At 36.6% G+C, this 22,359-nt stretch overlaps 1 protein-coding gene across 2 annotated transcripts in view; it reads left to right on the top strand.

Annotated features, from left to right (window-relative positions):
* The window catches only part of MAN1A2 (mannosidase alpha class 1A member 2), a 61,572-nt gene extending 39,656 nt beyond the window's left edge, over positions 1-21,916 (top strand). For both annotated transcript variants that reach the window (XM_084866396.1, XM_084866397.1), the window contains exons 9-13: positions 2,911-3,026; positions 4,142-4,358; positions 7,369-7,541; positions 9,903-10,018; positions 16,014-21,916. In XM_084866396.1, the coding sequence (XP_084722522.1) occupies positions 2,911-3,026; positions 4,142-4,358; positions 7,369-7,541; positions 9,903-10,018; positions 16,014-16,146 (755 nt within the window). In that variant the 3' untranslated portion in view covers positions 16,147-21,916. The remainder of the gene's footprint in view (positions 1-2,910; positions 3,027-4,141; positions 4,359-7,368; positions 7,542-9,902; positions 10,019-16,013) is intronic.
* The last annotated feature ends 443 nt before the right edge of the window (positions 21,917-22,359 follow it).

Raw genomic sequence — 22,359 nt, 5'->3', positions numbered from 1 at the left:
TTGAATCTCCTTCCGTGAATGATTTCTCTGTACCATATGATGCTGTGTAATAGAGTTTTATCCACAGTAGAGCTTCTTTCAAAATCAGAGTCAATTAAAAAATCATCTTGATAAGGTTAAAACTATTACAATTTATAAAAGATTTTTTTGTACCACCTAAAATCATCTTGAGTAACACAGTGGTTATAAGCTTAAAAGTCCAACACCAGCAAGAAGTACTAGAGTAAACTAAGATTCCCTAGGCTCCCACATGCTTTGGTTTTTATTCATGATTGAGCAGTGGGAACAAATTAGGAGACAAAGGAATGAGAAATTCAATATATATAACATTAACTAATTGCAGAGATATCCAAAAGGAAGTAAACTTATGAAAGGTTTATTAGGACTTATGCTTCATGGTAGAAGATTGAGCTATTACTCTACCACTGTGGCCAACTATCCTTCCTGAGACTGCAATGAAATGAAAGTACAGAAATGTAGAAAGAAATCTATAATAATAAAAGCGTAACATGCTAATTAGATCAGATAGCTGACTGACCTTCCGGATGTCCTGGAGTCAAGGAAGCTGCCATGGCGGGGGCCAAGGCAGAGGTGGTTAGGGGCAATCAGGCAGGCAGGTGAGTAGTTAGGACCAAGCAGTCCTGGATTGCGAGAGGAGGGTATAGGCCAGGCTGAGGGACTTTCCCCTCCCCCGCACACAAATTTTTTGCACCAGGCCTCTAGTAATCACATAAGAGTAAAGAGATTTGGAGGCAAGTTGAGAGATCATAACCAACAAGATATTTCAGCAAGCTCGTAGAAAACATTCTGACTGGGAGTTGGTGAGTATATCTAAGAACAGTATAACCTAGAATATACTCCGAGGGATGGCAGAAAAGGCAAATGTTGTAACTCCAGAGATTAATAAACAATAGGCACAAGTATTTGAATGTGAAAAGTAGAACTAAAAGCAGGTATTTGCTCAAAGTCATTATAGGGAACATGGGCTTGTTTAAGGTACAATGAATTATTAGAGTACGGGCAGACATATTGCCTGAAGTGAATTTATTCCTTTCCCCATTTATTACTTTCTATAACAAAAGATGATTTAACTGTATAAGACACATATATTTTGATAAAATATAAGCATATGAAGTAAAAATTGAAGGGCTCCTCTTTTTAGATGTAATCGTTGTTGACATTTATCTTTTCAAACCTTTTCTATTATATGTGTACAATAACATTCTTTAAACACGCGATTCTTTAGTAGTATAAAACTATGTTGTTCTGAAACTTGCTTTTTTGCCCCTTACTCAACAACATATAATAAATATCCTCCATATCAGGTTACAGATTCCTCTGATTCTCATTAATGATTTCATGGTCTGCTAGAGCAGTGGTCGGCAAACCGCGGCTCGCAAGCCACATGTATCTCTTTGGCCCCTTGAGTGTGGCTCTTCCACAAAATACCACGTGTGGGCGTGCACGTACAGTGCAATTGAAACTTTGTGGCCCATGTGCAGAAGTTGGTTTTTGGCTCTCAAAAGAAATTTCAAGTGTTGTACTGTTGATATTTGGCTCTGTTGACTAATGAGTTTGCCGACCACTGTGCTAGAGTATGTATGTATGTTTATACATAATTTATTAGGCACATTTTTAGACATATGAGGTATCTTACTATTTTACTAATGGAAATAGTTCTGTGATGCATTTAGATCGGTGTTGTGTATTTGTGCAAGTGTTAGTGTAAGGTAATTCCAGAACTAGGAAACCTAGGTTACATTTTGATAGCTATTATAAAATTGCCTTTCAACTTCCAGTAACTATGAGCCATATCTTATCAACATTGTTATTAATCTTTTAAAATTAAATAGACAAAAATGAAATCTCATTGTTTTAATTTGCTTTTCTCTAATCATTAGTGGACTTGAGTTTCCTTTCTTAGGTTAATTATCAATTTGCATTTTTGTTGTTAATTATATGTGTCCTAGGTTGTTTTTTTTTCTGTTATACTTAAGTTTTGTTTACTTTTAAATCAATCTACCACAAATTTATTTTTGTGAGCTAAAGATATAAACATTAATATGCATTTTCTTCCAAACGGATAGACAGTTGTTTCCTTAAACCCTAATAGTTCATTCTTTCTTCACTAATTTGAAAGACCAATAATATATGAATGTAATATGTGATATTTTTCTTTTCAAGCAGGGAAGATGTGAGTTTTGAAACAAAGTTTGAGGGTGTGGGGCAGGTTTTAATAGAAAGTTCGGAATAAAAGAGTATGGTTGCCTTGGGAATTATATTGTTAAATCGGGTAAGATTAAAAGTATGGATGATATGTCATCTATAAAAATAAGAATATACCCAGGACAAACAAATATGTACTAATAGCCATATAAATAGTAATCAAGGATATTGATTCAACAACTTAATGTATTGTGCAAGGTGATATTACAAAGGAATTCTTGGCCTTTTTTTCCCCTTGTAGATTTCTTTTAATTTACTGCTTACTGCACAGAATTCACCATTCACCATTTTATAGAAAAATGAGCTCTTTTCGGTTAATATCAGATTTTAGTATGTCTCTTACATTTAATCTTATAGCTTATATAGTTAAAACCATTAATATATGAAAGATAATTATTTTCAATAATGGAAATGTTTGTATGTGTATAGTGTCACACTATGCAAATTGTGTGACTGAAAAAAAGACTACTAAGTATGTGAAATACATCCAGTCGAAGATTTATCTAGAAAATTTGGTATACGTAGAGAGATTGCAGTATGCTCTTACTGGACTAAATTTGAAGTATGTTGGAAAGAGATCTGTCAACATAATTATTAAATAGTCATTTTAATTGAAAAACATTACGTAATTGTCTTCTGTCTTCTCTTTTCTTCATCTCCATCCTTCTCTTTTCTTTGTTACAGATCACACATCAGTTGGCGGGCTGGGAGACAGTTTTTATGAATACTTACTAAAAGCATGGTTAATGTCAGATAAAACAGACATTGAGGCGAGAAATATGTATGATGATGCTATTGAGGTAATTATGCTCAGAACACTTACCTGTTTAACCTAAGGAATATACACTGTATTTGATAGTGATAGATGAACATCTTATATGCATGTTATTATATCCATTCATTGGAGAGTTAAGTTTTTTAATATAAAAGTCTTAATATTAATTGTTCCTTTATTGTGGCATTTTAAAGAAATTATAGAAGAAAGATTTTACTGTAGCATATTTATGTATGAAAATGTGTTTTAATTATTTTTAGTTATTGCCTATAGAGACTAGAAAAACTTCTGATTTTACATGCATTTCCATGAACATTTCTTCTTTCAAATAGCCCATTGAAGGTGTATATTGAGAGCCTCTGGGTGAATAATAAGGGCAAAACAGTATATAGTACTTCTTATATGCCAGGCACTGTTCTAACCATTTTACATATGTGAAGTAATTAATTTTTACTACACTTTACATATGAGGACTTCAAGGCACTGAGAGTTGAAGATTGTACCAGTAAGTGATGGAGCTTGGAACTAAACAGCCTGGCTCCAGAGCCTGTGCTCTTAACCACGGTTCTATATTTATATAACCTCATACCACAGTGCTGTGGCAGTTTACATTTGGAACAAGTTTAATTCTTGGCAGCACTTACATATGATATTTCCAAGCAAAAACTGTGAAATAGAATAGTGTGTTAACCACTTAGTATGTTATTTGGTTTCTGATCTAGTGTAAACATATCCCTTTAATGATTTTAATCACTTCTTAAAAGTTGTATATTTTGTATTTACTGCAAAGTATATACAATTTTGACTCTAGCCGTTGATCAGTACTTAAAGTTATAGTTGTTTGTTTTTAAATTAAACAAAAGGTTATTATTTCCTATTTTATATCTTTACCTTTTAGGGAATCAATATTCATACTTGTTTACAAAATACACAGGAGTTGAACTAGTATGTGGCATGTATTGCTTTGCTCATATACAACTTGATTACTCCAAAACTCATTGTAAATTAAGCCTTCCAATTTGGAAAAGTTACTGCTTTATGGAGTCTCATATTAACAAGGTTTTATAGTCAGAAGGGTGCAGTAAGTTTGAACACTAATATTTTGCTTCTGAAATTTTGAATATCTACTCTTTCTTGTAGGCTATAGAAAAACATCTTATTAAGAAATCCCGTGGAGGCCTTACCTTTATTGGCGAATGGAAGAATGGGCACCTGGAAAAGAAGATGGGGCATTTGGCCTGCTTTGCTGGGGGAATGTTTGCACTTGGAGCAGATGGTTCCAGGAACAAAGCTGGTCATTATTTAGAGCTAGGGGCAGAAATTGCACGTACATGCCACGAATCATATGATAGAACTGGTAAGAATATTAATAACGCTAATTACTTAGTCCAAAATAACTTACAAGTTAAAAATATGTCCAGAAATTAGAAGGAAAATATATAGGCTTTTTTTTAAAATTTATTTTTTATTTATTTTTTTATTTCAAAACAGTTATTCTAATACAGTAAATTATTTTCTTAAGAACTTGAATTTTAATTCTGGAATTGTGTTCCTGTATCACTTTCTTTTTCTGAATTCTGCTACTGTTTTTGTGAATAGAGATTTTGAAGAAGTTATTTGAAAGACAAGAGGTAGGACATTTTGGGGATGTATGGGATAACATTATTTTCCTATAATAATCCATTTAGCCAATTTTTTTTCAACTTCTATGAAAAGTTACATAAAAGGACACAAAATAGACCAATTTAGGTTACATGCCTTGCCTGTCCTCTTGTGAAAATAAAAAGATAATAGTAATTATTTTGAGTATATAATTGGTGTCTAAGTAACCAGTAGTTTCTTACTCAGTTCACTAATAATTTTGAGTTGTTTATTCCTTTAACTAAAAGATCCTCTGGCATTGCTTTAGGCAAATATGTAATATTTCTGGGCTTCATGTCCTTGCCTGGAAAATGTGATGATTCTCAATGGTGAGAATGAGAAATATATTTTTTATATACAAAGCATAGATATACATATAGTTATAGATAGGTAAATAGTATGTATTATTAACATATCATGAAAAGAGAAGGCAAATTGGTTTTTAAAAAGCCTGAAAATACCATTGAGAAAAACTGGATCAGACTTTCCAAGGTTTTCTGTGGCTTAAAAGTGCATGTTTCTGTATGAAATGATAAGTTCCCTGAAAGACTAAAAACCGGCGATTTCTATTTCTGGTTTCAGAAGTTGAATTGTTGCTTATATTAAATAACTGAATTTCTATTTTAAGTATAATTTACCATCAACTCCCACCCCCCACCCCCAGTGCATGAATCTTGTGCACTGGACCTATAGTTTCTTAAATAAAAAAACACCTATGAGACATGAAACTGATAATTTGGCCAAAATATGGATGTGATAGCTTATACATTTTACACTCACCAACTCCACACAGGACAATTACGTTATCTTTCTGGAATGTTTTATGTGTGAAATTATGAATGACCAGTAAATGAAATACAGTTTTTAATGAGTTTAAAATATTAGTTCCATACAGCCAATTTCTACTTCAGTTCAGACAATATTATCATTGTAATTAAGTTATTTAAAATTAACCTTAAGGTTAACACTTGAAAACTCCAGTTGATTATTTCTTAGCATCATAGTCTTTGAGTAAGGAAAAACATAAGAAATCTAGACAAAATAACTTATTATATCTTACTTTTTTATTGGATTTTACATCATCTCAGTACTTAGAATGTTTGACTTTTATCATTTGAAAAGCATTTATATAAGGCCAAATAAGAGTTGATTGTGTGTCAGACCTTTCAATAGCTAGATAGATGTTTTCTTATAAAATATTGATAATTTGTTGGTTATTCCTAACTTCAGATCCCATTGAGGATCTGGTCAGCGCTTTTTGTACCCTCATAAAGTTTTGCCAACAATTGCAGAGGCTTTTGGACACAAATCTGTCTCCCTCTTCCAAAGCCTCCCGTAGAGTTCGTGAACTCAGGTTAAAAACCCCTGCTGAGTTCTGCATCAGCTCTCCAAGACTTAGCCGTATACAAACTGTTAACTCTTCTGGATTACATGTTTTGCTTTTAATAGAACTATCCACCATCACAACAGTATTTTTAGTTTTGTATTTTTTAGGGATATGGGCATTGTAAGAAAGGCTTTATTTTCACCTCCTTTGAATTGTAATTATTTGGAGCTTATGGTGTCACCCTTGTAATCCTGAAATTGGGCCACAGCAACACATCATGCCAACATCTATGCCATGGTTTTGTTGATGGTCCACCAGCATTATAGTTTTTGTGCTGCCATTTCTTTTCTAAGGAAATATAAAAATGTGCAGTATTATCATGAAAGAGGTGAGAAACCTTGAAACTATTTGCCACCAGTGTAGCCTTGTGAATAGAAAGGTGGCCGCTAAGGGTGGTAATGTGTGCGACTTCAACATCCCAGTGAAATAAGACTTTATATTGCCCAGGGTTAGGGTTCTAGTGTTATTAAAAAGAAGTTTTAAAAGGCTTTTCAAGTAGTGCTATATTCCAGCCTGGATGGAAATCCTATCATCCAAAGAATAGTATGTAACGCTGAAATATATGTGTAAATGGACCGGTTTTATTCAAACTGGATAGAAGTTTTCTTACAAAATAATTGATAATTTGTTGGTTATTTCCCACTTTAGGACTAACTGGGCAAATGACTGGGGAAATTCTTGATGATTGCAATTTCAATCTCTTCCTTGTTGCATATTTTGATGCTATAGGAGAAGAAAGTTTATTTTAAAAACTGATTTAAGTTTTAAAATATATTACTTTCATATACTGTATTTTATAAGTTTTAGTTTTCTAATATGCTTTAAAAATTATATACTCTACAACTAAATCTAATTAAAGGTCTGAGCTTTAAAATGCCACTAAAAAATAAAAGACCATTTTTTTTTACTTGTGTGTTACATTAAAAGGACTTTAAAATTGTCTTGACTATTTAAAAAATAATCTTGTGCCATACAGTTTTCTGTCTCATTTTATTTTGGGCCAAAGCAGAATATGTAATGTGCTTTTGCCTACCTTTGTATTTGTTTCCAAAGGATGACTGGACTCTTATTGATATAAATAGATTTAGCAGTATGTTGGTGTACATTATTTATGAGAGAGACTTCTTGTCAGTATAATAGGAATATTTATAAGTCTATTATAAGAAAGCCAAATGTGGATCTTTTAAAGTCCCTGATTTTGCAAAATAGTAACAGTAAAAATACAACAAATAATAAGAAACAAGTTTACTTCACCCCCATTCCTTCAGGGGAGAAAACGCTCTGGCATACAAACACATACGGCTTATTGTGCTCACTTATTTCTCTGGTCACGTTACAGCATTAAAGCTAGGGCCTGAGTCCTTCAAGTTCGATGGTGCAGTAGAGGCGGTGGCAGTCCGGCAGGCTGAGAAGTACTACATCCTCCGTCCAGAAGTCATCGAAACCTACTGGTACCTGTGGCGATTCACTCACGACCCGAGATACAGGCAGTGGGGCTGGGAAGCAGCTCTGGTGGGTAAACTAATTTTTCATTTCGTGTGCAAGAGTGTTACCCAAGTCCTTCTCTAGTGCTGTGATCCTCCTCCTCGTTACCTCATGTTCAGTAACTGTAGGACTATCTTTTATCTGACGGAAAACTCTACTAGTCAATTTACATTTCTTAAGCAGCAGAAGTAAATCCTAAAATCCAGTTTAGTTTTCTATTAAAGGTATTTTCCTATTAGTGTTCACTCATTATTCTTATTGAGTAACTACAGAATCATTTATAAGGCAATTTTTCAGTATGATTATAAAATTTCTGTACTTCTTTATTAGTGGTCAAACTCCAAAAAAAGGGGAAATATTGTAAAACTGCCCAGATTCACAGCCTGGGTGGATTACCCCGTCTTCATGTTAGCTTGTATTCTAAGTAATTCCATAGTGGATCACCATAAGAAGGAGCAATAAACTGTTACAAATTTATTAGATTGATGGACAAATACATAACTTAGAAATGGGGAATTATTAATGGTTAGTTAGTAAAGAAAGCAAGTGGTTTACCCTTACAGTACTTGCCTTTGAGAGAACTTCATGGCTCTCAGTACCTAGGGAGGAAGAAAATCACTAGTCTTTTTCTGGAAGTACTGCCTATTCCTGTGATAAGGGGTTGTTTTATTCTTTAAGATACACTAATTATGATAAATAGTGCCATCTATGATGATAAATATTCATATTTAAATTGTTTGACTTAAATCTGTAGTGTGGATAGAGTGAGAGAATTCTAGGTGAGATAAGTAAATAGTCAGTAAATAGCTCAGACAAGAATTTGCAAGATATATCCTAGGGCAGATCATAGACTAATTTATGTAAAAAGGTTTCACAGTGGCAACAAGAGAGAGGAGTTTGAAGCCATCGTGTGGATGGCCTTATGTGCCAGTGAAGGGATATGTACTTTACTCAGTGACTCCGGAAGAAGATGAGTGCGCTTATGCACACACAAACACACATACACACATCTCTCAATTATGACACAGGTGTTTCTCATATGGGGATGCAAAAGTCCTTTGCCTATATAAAAAAATGATCATATCTTCTTTTTCTACACCATCTCCTATCCACCCAAATTCCCTAACTTTAAGAATCCATTATATAATAGGACTACTAAAGATTTTCAAAGGGGGAGGAACTATTGAAGGCCTTTTAGTTGGAAGTAACAAAACACAAGGATCTGATTGTAACCTGCAGATTGGTGGGGTTTGGAGACCACTGCAGTAGTCTGGGAATAATGTGATGAAGACTTGAACTAAGGTGAGGACACTCACATGTCATTGGTCATCCAGACCTGGATAGTCCTTATGAAGTTTAACAGAGAATAGTAATGAAAGGTGGGTATCTAGAACAGGAGCAGAGGCAGCATTTGTTGGTGCTGTCTTTCCACTTGTTCAGAGTTGGGAACGTAGCTGCTAGTGAAACTGCTGCAGTTGAGAAGAGAGCCAGACTGTTGCCACAGTGGCTCAGGAACAGGGCACACACTTGTGTTGGTAGCAGTGGCTTACTAAAGCTTATATAAACCAAACAGTATTTTCCATAGAGGCAACAGACAGGTAAAGTAATCCTGCAGTATATCTGACTTGAGTGTCCCCTAATAGTTAAGGGTTCTTATTTAGAGGAATAAGGAAGATAGATCTGAATTAGGGGTGAAGGGTTTTGGCAGAAGTATCCTTTCATTGAGAAACACTAGGATAATTTGTCCTGTTTCTAAGGTCCTTTTTCCCTACACAGCTTTTTAACATATGGCCCTACTCTTATCCATTAAAAAGAGGTTTGGCACACTCAAACTTTAACCCATATCTGTCCAAATTTGAATGAACAGGAGTTAGAATGTTGCTTTTGTAGCCCATATAGACAGACACACAAACAGGAAATATTATCTCATTGCTATTATTATGTAGAGCTTCTAAGTAATGCTTTCTTTTAAAGCATGTTTGGATTATTGTTTATCCTTGGAAGGTATAAAATTGCATTTAAAATTTTTAATTCAAATTGGCCTCCTCTTGATTTGTCAGAATTAGTGAGACTTTATTTTGTCATTCAGGTCTCGAACCCAATGTGAATGACTTAAATTTGACTCCTAAGTTAGGAATGTACAAGATGTCTTAAAAAAAAAAAAAAAAAAAAAAGATTAAAGAGTTTTGAATAGGGAGAAATTCCACAGGAAACAGGATACCTCAGTCAGTTTTTCCAGAAGGAACTATTTTCATTTGATAAGAAATTGTATTCTTAAACTGTCAAATTCTCATATAGAACTCTGTGAACTTTTGATGGGATCCCTTAACTTGACCTTCCAATCTTAGAAATTTTGTCCTTGATTCTTTTGTCTGATCTCTTCCACAGGCTATTGAGAAGTATTGCCGAGTCAGCGGGGGGTTCTCTGGGGTGAAGGATGTTTATTCCTCGACTCCTGCCCATGACGATGTGCAGCAGAGCTTCTTTCTCGCTGAAACATTAAAGTAAGTGGAGGCCTTTTACAAAATTTCACATCTTTAATATTTAGCTGCATCTCTAGAAGAATGGCAGCTATGAGGTAGATATTTAGTCAAGTAAGAGTTTAGTACCTTTCCTCCTAGTTTATTATACTCACATGGAAGATTCTTAAAACCCAGATAACTAGGTCATCCTGGCAGTTTCTGATTAAGTAGGCCCAGGGTAGAACTTAAGAATTTACATTTCTGACAAGTGAATTATTAGAACATGGACTACATGTTCAAGATGTGGATGATGCTGGTCTGGAAACCACACCTGAACTCCCTGCTCTGGCTAGTAAAGTCTGTTAGGAGTAATCACGGTGTTTTGATAATACTAGCGAGTATATTACCATAGTCACCTATCCTTTCATTGGAGATTCCCATAAACATATACATAAAGAGAACGATGAGAAAGGAAAAAAGAACTTTATTATTTGGGCTTATACTCTAAACTTATGGCAGGAAGAAGGTGGAGACCTTAAATATGTCCACTACAAAATAAATAGTTCTTGATACTTTCTCTTTGCTTCATGTTTCTATTTCCTGTCTTTCCGGACCTAAATGCCCCATAAAGTGTCACTTTGTTAAAAAAAAAAAAAAAAAAAAAGTTTATTTTTCAGATATTGTTCAGGTTACTTGAGGATAAATCAGTAGACAAAAAGGACAAAAATTCCTACCCTCCTGAAGTTTACATGCTAGTATACTTCTAGCTTACATTTTGGTATATTATTAAAATTTATATGTGTCAAACAAAGTGTTATCCTAATGCTCATCTTATTTCAATTATTTTTATTCTCTAATTTTTCCATCTTTTCAGTTTGTGCATTATAGAGTTACTTCCTTTTCCTTTTAATATGTCAGTCACTAAGTCTTTATAATTCCTATTATATTGCTTTTTTATTTTGCCTCTCCTTTCCATATCTGAGTTGATGTTAAGCCACACCCTTATTACGGTACTGCTGTGATGGCTTAGAACATCTGCTTGGTAGTGAGTTCCCTACTTCTAACAGTTATTTCTGTTTTGATTTATCCTGTGTGATTGGCCTGAGACTCAGGTAGTTGAAAGAACTCTGGACTGGCAGATAAAACCACAGGAGCTTTAGTTATATACTTGCTACAACCTAGCTGAATGAACATGTCAAAATAAAATTTCTTTGCTTTAGTTATCGCATCTGTAAACTGTGGAATTTGACCCACATTATTTAAGAGGTCTTCTTTTATTTTCTTAAGACCAGAAAAATTGTAAGAATAAAATACAATGAGTATTTGTGTATCACCTAGATTTATCTATTGTTAACATTTCCCCACCACACACACACACACCAGCTCAAAATGGATCATAGGTCAAAATTAAAAACCTGAAAAAATACAACTTTTAGTAGAAAACATAGGAGAAAATTTTTGTGACCTTATGGTGGGCAAAAATTTTTTTAAGGTATTGCATTAAAAGCATAAACCATAAAAAATTTAAAAGCATCTCTGAGAGATGTTTGAAAAAGAATGAAAGAAAATTAAATGAAACAATGAAAAGTGTCTAGATTATATGTCAATAATAAGGTAACCTGAAATCCAATGTAAAATGGGGAAAAAGAGTTGAAGTGTCTACTTCACTAAAGAAGATTATAAAGATGACAAATGAGCTCATAAAAAAAAGTGCTCAATGTCATTAGCACTACAATGAGATACCACTACACTCCCATTAGGATGTCAAAGTGGACCCACACCTGAAGTGATGTCTGCCTTCACTTTCTGACTGTGGACTTTTTGTGTGGAGATGTAAGGCATGGAGCATTTTATAATTCTGAGGAAAAAGTCAAGAATATTTCTAAGATCCTCATTACTGGTTGGGGGGGAGATTAAAAAACATAATCTGCCAACTCAGAAAACCTTCCCACAAATGTAGCTGAGAAAGAAAACATGTTTACTATAGAATAAGCATTAAGCCAGGCTGCAATTTGCGTCACAGGCCCATTGCAAAGACAGAAAGAAATCCGGCCTTTCCACATAGCCAGGTTAGGTACAATCCAGTAGGTACCTGTGCTGATGGTAGGTGATAAGAATACTCTCCACAGCACCACTTGCTGTACACAGCTTATTCTAAATTCACATGGTCACTGGGGTGGTCATCCCTGTTAGTTAATTACCTATATCCAAAGGAAAAATAATTCATTTTAATTACAGCTTTGAGAAAGACATCTAAACTACCCTCCCATAGTGACTAAGATTGGGGTGCTCTCTTCCTTAAAACGTTAACATTTCAAATCATAGCACCCTGGCCTTGGAGGAAAGCGTTTCTGGATGTAAAACTGGTAAGAGGTTTATTTTGCTTGTAAAAAGATTTACATACACATCAGAAGGATAATTACAAGTTTTCTCAAGGCTGTGATCTCAGAAAAAAAACAAAACAAAACAAACAAAACAAAAAAACTTAAAGGGAGGTAAGGTCTTTTGGCACCTGGAAGCATTTCTTGTATTGCCATTAACCCTTACAAAAATAATAATAATAATAATAATAATAATAATAATAATAAAATAAAAGGAGCTCTGATAATGTTCTACTGCTGACTTAACCAACCTTTGTGACCACCTGCCTCTGGGCTGTTTGTTTGCCAGATAACCTAATTGTTTGTGTGGTTTAAATCCTGTCTCTAATAGCCCAATTCATCCTACCTTATTTGACCCCTAAAAGCAGAGGGGCATGAATTCCCCTTAGCTCCCTGATATCTCTGGACAAGCCTAACCATCCCAGCATACCAGAAATGTCTGCCTTCTTCAGTTAATCTTTAAAAACTGCGTGCATATTTTGCATTTGAATCCATAATATGCCCATGTTTTTTCCCCATCTTTTTTCATCCTCCCTCCTCCCCCCCAGAAAACAACTTTAAGATGTGACAGAAGATGTGGGGAAAGTTGGAGAGGGGCTGATCTTTTGAAGAGATTAATAATTAAATGTTTTAATGCATCTTGTTTTAGAATATAATTTCCACTTAGTATTATCTTCAATCTAATTTGATTCCTAGCCAGTCAATTCCAAAGACATTATTTAAATAGTAGAAGTATGAATGAAGTTTTAAGTAAGTTATTTTTCAAACTTTTTTTCTTATGAGTTCTTTGTAGTCCTTAATGCAAGCCTTTTTAGAGTTGTAACATCTATCCATAATAAGCCCAACATTGCCATTGGTAGTTGTGAAAAAGAATAAATGAGTAATCAAAGCTTGTTTAATAAATAAACAGAGGACTAAGTAAGAGTACATTAACTTGGTGGTGGGTTCTTTCAGCCTTACCTTTTCTCTAGAGACACATGTTTCTCCTCAGACTTGGTTGACCTCTTTCTGAAAACGTTTCCTGTTCATTTAACACTCGGTTGATGACTTTTGGCAACACCTCCATTGGGTGTCTCATTTTTTTATTTTTTTTATTGATTTCAGAGAGGAAGGGAGAGGAAGAGAGAGACTTGAAACATCAATGATGATGAGAGAATCATTGATCAGCTGCCCCCTGCATTCCCCCTACTGGGGATTGAGCCCACAACCCGCTATGTGCCCTGACTGGAATTGAACCTAGAATCCCTTAGTCCGCAGGCCAATGCTCTATCCTGAGCCAAACCAGCTGGGGCACGTGTCTCATCTTTATGTAAGAGAAAACTAAAAGAGATGTAAGTGAATAGTATTTAAAAATAGCTCTGAAGGTAACCAAGACACCCAGTGAAACTGAAGTACTTAATAGCACCTTTTTATATACCTACAGGCTCCATCCAGTTAGTGTCATTCGTAATGTGTTATCGCTATTCTTGAAGTACAGTTTCAAAAAAATCTTTATTAGAAGAAAAGAGTACCTAGTAGTCTAGTAGCTAAATTAGATTGTAGACTTTTCTCAAATTTCACAGCAAAGATCATGCTTCTCCAATTGTTCTATTTTTAAACTCTGGGTTAAAAATCTTAAATTTAAATTAGTAATAGTATACCACGGCCTTGACATCCTCTTCTGAATTTATAATCTGAAGTTAAAAAGAGTTTTTTATCTGTTACTTTAATTTTAAACATTGACTTTGGTATAAGTTTTTAAGTGTACACTGTACGTTATTTAAGTCTTGTGTCAGCCTCTGCTCTCCATGCATTGTTTGACTCTGCCTGAAGGCGTCAGTCTTGCTCCAAACCCTGGGACCAGGCAGCAGTGCTGCAATCTGTCTTCAAGTGACCTCTTCCCTGTGTATCTGTGGCTCCAAATCTCACCCTCTTTCTCTTGTAAAAGTGTAAGACCTTGGAATTAGGGCCCATCTAAGTTCAGAAGGATTTCATTTCCAGATCCTTGAGGCCCTATTTCAAAATAAGATTACATTTTTGGGCTCTAGGTGGAAATGAATTGGGGGATGGGGAGGTGCACTATTCAACCCACTATGGTAGTATGAAGGTCCTTTTTAAAAAATAATACCGTTTCCCCAAAATAAGACAGTGTCTTATATTAATTTTTTCTCCCAAAGTTGCGCTAGGTCTTATTTTCAGGGGATGTCTTATCTTTCCATGTGCTAGGTCTTATTTTCGGAGGATGTCTTATTTTCGGGGAAACATGGTAGCATCTTGCCCTGGCCAGTGTGATTCAGTTGGTTGATCGTCGAGTTTAATTCTGGGACAGGGCACCTGGCAGGGAACATGCAGGAGGCAGCCCATGGAAGTTTCACTTTCACATCGATGTTTCTCTCTCCCTCTCCCTTCCTCTCTCTAAAAAAAAAAAAAATCAATAAAAATATATTTTAAAATGATGGCATCTTTTATTATCTAAAACTTTCACATTTGTTATTTTGTTGATTTTTATAGCATTTATGTTTACCTGAAGTACGTCCATAGCATCCCAGACGTGTGTGTACACGAACCCCAAGGGTATGCTTCTGTTCTCGACACAGTGAGCGGGCCCAGCACAGCTCTTCTGTGGCTGCCTCCCAGCTCTGCTGTCTGCCTGCAGCCAGTGAACACATCAGACAGGCAGGTCTCCGGTCCCGGAGTGGGGCTGAAGCCTGTGACTCCCAGCTTTACCAGTTAGAAGTCCATACGCAGTCTCTGCTTACGTCAGCTTTGTGTTTTACTCTCTCATCCTGAACTGTGACAGTAAGCAGAGAAAATATTAAAGTCCCGATGTTTAAAATAAATCTTAGCTAAAATACTGTAAAGGAGTTCTCTACTGAAGCCTCGTAAGGCCAGCTAATTGCTACTAAGGTCAGGAGTTAGAACCCGGATTTCCTGACTCTATATAAGTTGTTTTTTATGTGCACTTCCATGACCCCCTAGTAGAATTCAGATTGGAATTTGCCCAGCATGATAGGTAAGAATCGTTGTGCGTGCCAGATCTGTCATGTTTTATTTCTAAGTGACCACTGTGGCTTGCCCGTTTCGTGGAGAGGTCAGGAATCCTCGCCTTCCTATAAACAATGCTATTACCCATGAAAAGAGATTAATAATTGTTAAGCCTCCTATACATTCATCTTTCTGGAACCTCTATTAAATAGTTGGCAGCACCTGCAAAAACTATTCATATATTAGTGCATAAAAGTTCTTGCTATGTCCTAATAGTGTACTTATTTACTTCAGTATTTATTTACCAATGTCAGGTAATGGATTTCTAGTTATGCTATCTAAGCTGCCAAAACATATGACTGATTGATGGAAGTTATGTTTAAAAGAATGTCTGAAAATTATGAAGTGGTTTGTTTATGCCATTTTACAGCATTGTTTTATGTACTTCAAACAGGTACGTGAACTTGTCCTTAGCCCTCTCATTTCAGAGCTCGGGTTGTGCAGCTCACGGTTTTCTTACGTGCAGTTCTGGAACACAGTGTTTTTGCTTTATGTCATATGAGTGGCGGGGTTTGTCCTCTGGTGTGCTTTTCATGAAAGCTGCTCACAGCAGTTACTGGTGTCCTGTGCCATTCTAACTGGACCATGGGATGTTCTTGTGGAATTCTAACTGGAGCTCCTTTTATTTTCAGGTATTTGTATCTGCTGTTCTCCGGGGATGACCTTTTACCTTTAGACCACTGGGTGTTCAATACAGAGGCTCACCCTCTGCCCGTGTTGCATTTAGCCAACACCACACTTTCAGGAAACCCTGCTGTTCGATGAAAGCAGCTCCGGAAAGACCATTCTCACCTGTGTTTTGTTTACATGGACCCTACGGCGGAGTCTGGAAAGGGGCTTCTGGAAACCCGGACCTCTGCGTCAGCATGGCAGGGTGAAATGTGACTCGCTCCCCACAGACTTTCAACGTGTAGATATCTCAACTTTGAAATAATTCCGTTTTATACCTGACCAAAACGTACTCCGGTGTGTGTAGGATGGAGACCTGGTATACTTGGATTCTTAACGAGACGGTCACATCAACAGTGCAGCCAGTTACTCTCTGAATACTGGTTTTCGAGTCCAGGAACCTGGAGGCTTGACTTCCTAAGAATAAGCCAGAGCGTGGAGCGTCTTCAGGAGTCCGGGATGGCTGTGGCACCAGTTTCCATTTGTCTTCTCCCGAAGTGGAGCAGCTTTCAAATCAAATATTTACGCATTGTTTAGCCCCCTTTTCTCCATTTTTAATAATGGAATGAACTAAAATAAACAAGAACCAAAAAACTGTGTAACTGGATCAGCAGCAAGAAGACTCGGAAAAGAAACAGAAATACCCTTGTCTGGATTTTCGGGTTCCCCGTTGGATGACCAGACTGGCAACCATTTCAAGTCCCAATCCATTCCACTGAAATTTCTTGGTTAATTTTAACTTTCTCTGGGGTGTGATCTTACAAAGAATTATTCTTCAAGCCTTTGTCTCCATATGGAATGATTGAAGCTGTTTGTCATGACCACTACTTGTGAGCCTGGCTTGGGAATTTGGTGCATGTCATTCAGTCTCGTGTTGGTAGCATGACGAAAAGTGGAGGAGATGCCAGTTTGTTGCCTTGAAACCTGTTCTAAGAGAAAGTGTTGGTTTTTTTGGTAGGCTATTTTTCCAAACCAGCAAATCTACCAAGTACATTTTAACCCCATTATAAACATAGTAGAATCCCTCTACTTACAACTTTATTTATGTGGCTGGGCAAAATTCATTATACTGTTATGCAGCTCTGAATTTCCTTGGTGAGCTAAATTACTTTTCCAGCCTATTAAATCAAGAACAAAATACATACAGTAAAATGTCCTTAAGTAGTCTATCTGAAATGGGGACATGGGATCCTTTATTATCTCATCAGATGACTGGGCTTTTCAAAAATATTCTTATGTAAAAATAAACTTAACTTTTATTTTCTCCAAGGATATTTAAAGGAACCCAAAGAGTTAACCAAAATAGCTGCAAAATAATTTTTAGTAATAGAAGTAAGATGTAATTAATCATATTACACTGAATTTGGGATAGAGCTAAAGGATTTTCTCATGCCATCAATAGATTTTGCAAAGATAATTCTTTTTAAATAAATTAATTATTTCTTTATATTTGGGGAAAGAACTTAAATTTTATCAAGAACTATATTGTAAGATAAATGTCTAATGCTTATACATTTTCTGTCCCTTGAATTTATGTCTTAGTGCAGGACACTTTTTCTTCTTTATATTTAATATAAACAGCTCCCATTGATAATAAAAGTTGGGAGTAGTATAATTATTCTAATATCTAGTCTGAATTTGCAGATTTCATGAAACAATGTGCAAGAATCCCTCCTTGGAATTCTGAAGGCCTATTCCCTTATTTTGATACTTCTTTTTAGCCTTTCATGGGCATGTAGACTTAAATTGGGAGGAAATTTACAAATTAATATAATTAAATATTTTCTAAGGGTGATCATCTTATCCCACAAATAGTTTTCACATTTCAGCAAATGATCAATAATGATAACCACTCCCAAGTTTTCCAGTATTCATAGAAAATAAGGATGTGGAGCCAGATATATTATTTAAGTCTTTAAGAGAGTTTGGTTTTAGCTCATACTTTGAAATTGTGATATCTTTTACTACTTGAAAATTAAGATTTTAAATGAGAAGGGTAGATGACTATTATTTAAGAAGAGAACGGGAAAGAAAATATTTGGTTCTAAAAAATTAAAAACTTGAGTTGACAATGATCCAGAATGTGTAGATGGCCAGGAGCCCTTCCTTGCTTAGTTCAGAAGAATTCAGAGTAAGGGGCCCTTCCGGGTTCCCCAGGAAGTTCTTAAGGAATCACACACAACCCTCACTCCTGAAGTGCTCTGTTGTATTTCTCAAATGACTGGGCGTAAAGGAAGGCAAAGAAGTGCACAAGCAAAGAGTCTGAGAAGGACAGTGGGAGGGTCTTCACCACGCCCCTGCCCTACTGTGAGCTTCTGGTAATGCGTCCAGTTTTTCCTCTGGATACCAAAGGCGATTAAATTAAAGTCAGCTGCAAATGACTTGCCCAGTGTCATGTTTGATTTTTGTTACGGATTTTTAAAATCATTTCCTCCGAGATCAGTCCTTAAGCTATATTCTGCTTGCTTTCCAAGAGTATTCTTTATTTCCTTCTGTCCTTGATAGTCCTTTGCATTTTGCAGGCCTATTTCTGAATTGACACCGGTTAAATAATTCATTACATGTATAGAACCTATGCAAAGAACCTAGAAATGCTCTTTTCCAGGTATCTCCTCAAAGAGTAGGTAGGCACCAAAAACAAAACAAAACAAAACAAAAACACATGTTGGAATACCCCTCTACCATCTACATTCCTTTATTTTTTTTTATAATATATATATTTTATTAATCTCTTACAGAGAGGAAGGGAGAGAGAGAGAGTTAGAAACATCGATGAGAGGGAAACATCGACCAGCTGCCTCTTGCACACCTCCTACTGGGGATGTGCCTGCAACCAAGCTACATGCCCTTGGCCTGGGACCTCTCAGTCCGCAGGCCAACGCTCTATCCACTGAGCCAGACCGGCCAGGGCTACATTTATTTTTTTTACAGTTTTAGAATCACACCTTTTGTTCAAACCAGGGTAAAGTTGTTAAGGCCAAGAGAATGTGGACCTAACCAAAAAGAAGACCCAGTGCAGAAAAGTAAGTCCTCAGGCAGAGGGGTCTTCCTTCCCGGTGGGCACGGGCTGTGTGGTGTGTGTCTCTCGACACCAGCTCATTCCTGTTCCTGAGCAGATGTTGATGTGTAAGCGGGTACTGAGGGAATGCATTCCTTCTGTGGAAGGTTGACCCTGATTTCCTGTGGTGTCAGCTAGGGCGATCCAGGCCTTGTTTGGTAGATTTTAACCTAGCAGTTTGAAATTTTGGTCATCTTCGTTGTTCTCTGTTGCCAAAGTCTTTGTCAAAACTACAGGGATGCCGGTAAAAGGTTGTGCTTGCCATTCTCATTGGGCAGTGTCTCCTTAAGCCTGGATTTCTCTGAGTGAATGCATGGGTGAGGGAGAGAATGATGAACAGACGGGCAGTGCCCACTGCGTGCCAGCAGCATGCGAGGCCCTTTCCAGCATTAGAACACTTTGAGGCTCCAGGAGCATTCTCTGTGGGAGGAGTTCATACCATTTCAAATGTTTCCCAGCATGGATCACGTTGCAAAATGCTGCATTGTATATCTCACTGAAATGGAGAGTAATGGAAGTTGTTTATATTTTAAACAGTGTGTTACTATATAATCCCAATAGCTATAATTGTAAGTTAATAACTAACATTTCTTGGAAAAATGTCAAAGGAATATTTGATGTCTGATGCAACTTGGACTAAAATATTTGGAAATAAATGCAAACATTCTTATTTTGCTAAATCACTTTAATTAGATAATTAAAAATTAATGTTTTCTAGAAATGCTGCTTATTTTTTATTCAAAATTTTTGGCATATAATTCATGGGTAAAACTTGCGGTCGTGTATTGTTTTTGCTCTGTTGTGTGTCCTCCTGGTGGTTCCATGCTGTTAAATATAAAGAGAAATATACTAACCTATTTCTAAGTTTCAAACAATAGTTCCCAATAATAGTATTTTGAGATCTTATTTTTCATTAGGTTTCTTTCCCCTCAAATTGGCCAGCTCATATCTTATCCACTCTTTACATAGATTTATACACAAATACAAGTATACACAGAGAGATTTTTAATACTGTGTATTTGTTAACTAATAAAAACAGTTGTTAACTGAGTTTGGCTGCACAACTTCTAAGCAGAATATTGGAATAACCCAATATGGTCTGGAGATATTTTAATGCACTTATTCTGGTTCAAGAACATTGGTGGTAGTGATTTCCTGTTACTTTGGCTCATTTAGGTCATGATGGGGATGTTCCTTTTGGCTTATGGCTTATCAAGCTTTTCTGTAAAGGTCTAAACAAATATTTATTTGTGAGCCATCCAGTCTCTGTCTCTGCTACTCAATTCTGCAGCTGAAACAGGAAAGGAGATATAGGCAGTATGTAAATGAAGGGGCATAGCAGTGTTCCAATAAAACTTTATTTAGAGAAACATGGAGGGCTGGACTTTTCGCACGGGTCACAGTTATTAATGTTAATCCCAGAGTTTAAATTGGTGTAAGACCCTGTCCTATTTGATTGCATCTTTCCTTTATATTTGAGTTCTGTAATTCGTTTTTAAAGCGAAAAGATGTGTATGTGTGAGATTGTATGTATTTGTGTAACCTAAGGCTATCTATTTTGTTGTCTTGAAGATAGATATGCTCCTCTGGGGTCTCTTCAGGTTTCATGATGCAGCTCTCATGAGGGAGGCACACTTTTTGTTTCTGGGGTGTGCTGGCAGCCACTATGCTGGCCTTGCCTTGTATTTCAGGCCACACTTCCAGGGTCCCCAGGTAGGGTGAAGTGTTTCTGTGGTGTCGAAATAGTCATCCTCTCTAAGTTCTGCCTGCTCACTCACCTTCGTTCAGCCCAAGACTCGGGATTACTGGGGCTGCAGAACCCCTCCGCCTGAGTGCTTCTCGCCCTCCAACTGTACGATGGGATCGCTGACCTTTGTGCTGCAGAATCCAGTCTCGAAAAATGTTCAGCAGCAGAAAACGGATTATGTGCCACTTGGCAGCCACTGTTGCCCTTTTAGACTGCAGAAGGGCCCTGCCCCTGCTCCTTCTAGACCCGCCCGCATCTGAAAAGTGGTAGCCAAAGGATAGCTCCCTTCTCTGCACAACTCTCCTGACGCCCTTCACTAGTCAATAGCATTATTTCAGAGTGCCAGTAGGCATCAGACTTAAATTCGGGTATCTCCCAGTCTCAACCTTACACTTCATGTTGAACAAGTCATCCATTTTAAACTTTGCGTGAGCCCAGCAGAACCCATGAAATGACAGCACCTTATTCCCAGTAGGTACACTGCAATGCACCGATCATCCTGAGCTAATAGATGTCTCACTAAGAAGTTTATCAAATATTTCACAAGTTTTGGAAATTCTAGAGGAGAAGCCTGTAGTCAGAGGGACAGGGAGCACACATTGTAAGTGAGCTGCCTCTCTAAGTCCAACACACGATGCAGGCCACAGCAGCTCAGTGTGAAAGGGAGTGAGTGACACGGGAACCCACACACAGGATTTTAAACAACTGCAGAATTGGACTGCCGATTGCATACCAGAAACTTCCATGGAGACAAGCTCAGCTCCTGGGGAAAGTTACTTTTTAGGAAATTTGGAAGTTAGCTTTTGTTGGATTAAAGTATCCCCTGTTTTAATTACTGGATTGGGAAGTTGAAATGCCATTGCTCAATCCCACTAGTCGCAAATTTTCACTGATGGAATTTTCCTTAAACTATTTGAGTGGGGTAAGTGTCATTTCTTTGAATCAGTACCCACTGACGGCTCCTGAACTGATTTCCAGTCATGTCCTCTGTATGTGATTTTTATAAATTAAAGGTAATATTGTATATTAAAGATCCAATAAAGATGTTCTTTAAGTGAAAAGTCTTTGTTTATCCTTCATTTGTACCCAGTGATGACAACAGGTTCAATCTTCTTCCTATTACAGAACACATTTGCCTCTTATAGTAACTGACAGTCTTCCGTCTCCCACATTCAGGGAATATATTCTCTGGTTCGGCTGATCGTGTCACGTTCCTTGATGTTATAGAAAGGTGAAGACCGGGCTTAAAGGTAATTTTTACTTCATCTCAAAGAAAACTAGAATAGTATTACTGGGCCTGTTATCTCCTAAGACCTAGTCTAGTCCAACCTCTGAGATCATCAAGCTCCACAATACCCAAATCACTGGATCTCACTCACATTAAAATCTGACCTGACTGTGCTTAAGGAATAGAAAACAGCTAAACTGTAGATAGTAGTTCATAACCTATAAATGCAGATATTTAAAACCCTGTACTCAGGGAGCATCAAGCAAAGTAGTGGTA

This window comes from Pipistrellus hanaki (assembly GCF_964339955.1).
Source record: "Pipistrellus hanaki genome assembly, chromosome: 18".
Lineage (NCBI taxonomy): Eukaryota > Metazoa > Chordata > Mammalia > Chiroptera > Vespertilionidae > Pipistrellus > Pipistrellus hanaki.
Note: the sequence above shows the minus strand (reverse complement) of the source record. Positions and strands in the feature narration are given on the sequence as shown.